The sequence below is a fragment of the Sinocyclocheilus anshuiensis genome, unplaced genomic scaffold (assembly GCF_001515605.1).
Source record: "Sinocyclocheilus anshuiensis isolate Anshui unplaced genomic scaffold, SAMN03320099.WGS_v1.1 scaffold745, whole genome shotgun sequence".
In the NCBI taxonomy this organism is placed as follows: Eukaryota; Metazoa; Chordata; class Actinopteri; order Cypriniformes; family Cyprinidae; genus Sinocyclocheilus; species Sinocyclocheilus anshuiensis.
The window spans coordinates 6,948-8,718 of record NW_015540128.1 but is presented as its reverse complement, the minus strand read 5'-3'; the positions used below and the strand labels follow the sequence as shown (position 1 = coordinate 8,718).

Sequence of the window (1,771 nt, the reverse complement as noted above, 5' to 3'; positions counted from 1 at the left end):
AAAAAAAAAAAAAAAAAAAAATATTAAGCAGCAAAAACTGTTTGGAACATTGATAATAAATCAGAATATTAATAATAAATCACACTGATTTCTGAAGGAGGACAATGAAGACTCAAGTAATGGCTGATGAAAATTCAGGAATATTTGGAATTCAGGAATTCATTTGCATCACAGGAATAAATAATATTATAAAGTATATTAAAATAGAAAACATTATTTTAAATTGAAATAATATTTCATAAAATAACTATTTTTATTAATTTTTTATTAAAAAAAAAGCAGCCTTGGTGAGCAGAAAAGACTTAAAGAAGAGACTTTCAAAAAATCCTACTGATCCCAAAACTTTGAATGCCAAGATAGATAGATAGGTGGATGGATGGATGGATGGATGGATTATGGGTGGATGGATGGGTGGGTGGATGGATTATGGGTGGATGGATGGGTGGGTGGGTGGATGGGTGGATGGATGGATGGATAGATTATGGGTGGATGGATGGGTGGGTGGATGGATTATGGGTGAATGGATGGATGGATGGGTGGTATGTATGGATGGGTGGTTGGGTGGTTGGGTGGATGGATGGATGGGTGGTTGGGTGGTTGGATGGATGGGTGGTTGGGTGGTTGGTTGGTTGGATGGATGGGTGGGTGGTTGGGTGGATGGATGGATGGATGGGTGGGTGGATGGATGGGTGGTTGGATGGATGGTTGGGTGGTTGGATGGATGGATGGATGGATAGATTTCTGCAGTGATTCAGCTGAAGCACATACAGTGATGTATCGCTCCTGCTGTCCTCGTGTCTTCTGTCTCTTTTCTTGGGTTCTGCAGCATGTTGTGTTTTTCTTAAGATGACTGATGATTAAGTTTCTGCTCTCAGGAGTTTGTGCTTGTCCATCTTTCTTTTATTCTCAAGCACGGACCTGCATGCGATCGCTGGTGATGTTTTGTTTTGCTCAGATCGAGGCGGACTCACGCACGGTTTTGTTGTGGCCGATGAGGCTGTTGCTCTGCTGCTGGATGGTGATGAGTTTTATTTTAGGCTGATCGGTTTGACATCATTCACACTGAGATGCTCTATTGGACATTAATAACCCACACTAACTAACTCTCTTTGTCTCTGTCTGTCTGTAGAGTACGGGCGGCGCGTGAAGGAGCGAATGCATCACAACATCCCGCATCGCTTCACGGTGGGGCTGAACATGAGAGCCGCGAAATGTGCCGTCTGTCTGGACACGGTTCACTTCGGCCGACAGGCTGCCACATGTCTGGGTACAAAAACACAAATGCACAAATGTGACCCTGGAGCACAAAAGCAGTGTTAAGTCGCTGGGGTATATTTATAGCAATAGCCAAAAATACATTGTATGGGTCAAAATGATACATTTTTCTTTTATGCCAAAAATCATTAGGATATTAAGTAAAGATCATGTTCCATGAAGATATTTTGTAAATTTCCTACCATAAATATATCAAAACTTAATTTTTGATTAGTAATATGCATTGCTAAGAACTTAATTTGGACAACTTTAAAGATGATTTTTTCAATATTTAGATTTTTTTGCACTTCTGAGAAGTGAGCTAACCAATAATATGGTTACATATACTATTATTGCTCACCAATAATATGGTTACATACACTACCATTCAAAAGTCTCTTCTTCTCACCAAGACTGCATTTATTTGATCAAAAATACAGTAAAAATTGTGAAATATTATAATTTAAAACAGCTGTTTTCTATGTTAAAATCTGTTAAACTGTAATTTATTTCTGTG

The 1,771-nt window shown here is 38.9% G+C and overlaps 1 protein-coding gene across 1 annotated transcript in view; it reads left to right on the top strand.

The window, feature by feature from the left end:
• Positions 1 to 1,771, top strand: part of LOC107687252 (citron Rho-interacting kinase-like) — a gene marked incomplete at its 3' end in the record, with an annotated part of 75,577 nt that overhangs the window by 67,061 nt on the left and 6,745 nt on the right. The window contains exon 32 of the mRNA XM_016484508.1: positions 1,130 to 1,267. Coding sequence (XP_016339994.1) covers positions 1,130 to 1,267 — 138 coding nt within the window. The remainder of the gene's footprint in view (positions 1 to 1,129; positions 1,268 to 1,771) is intronic.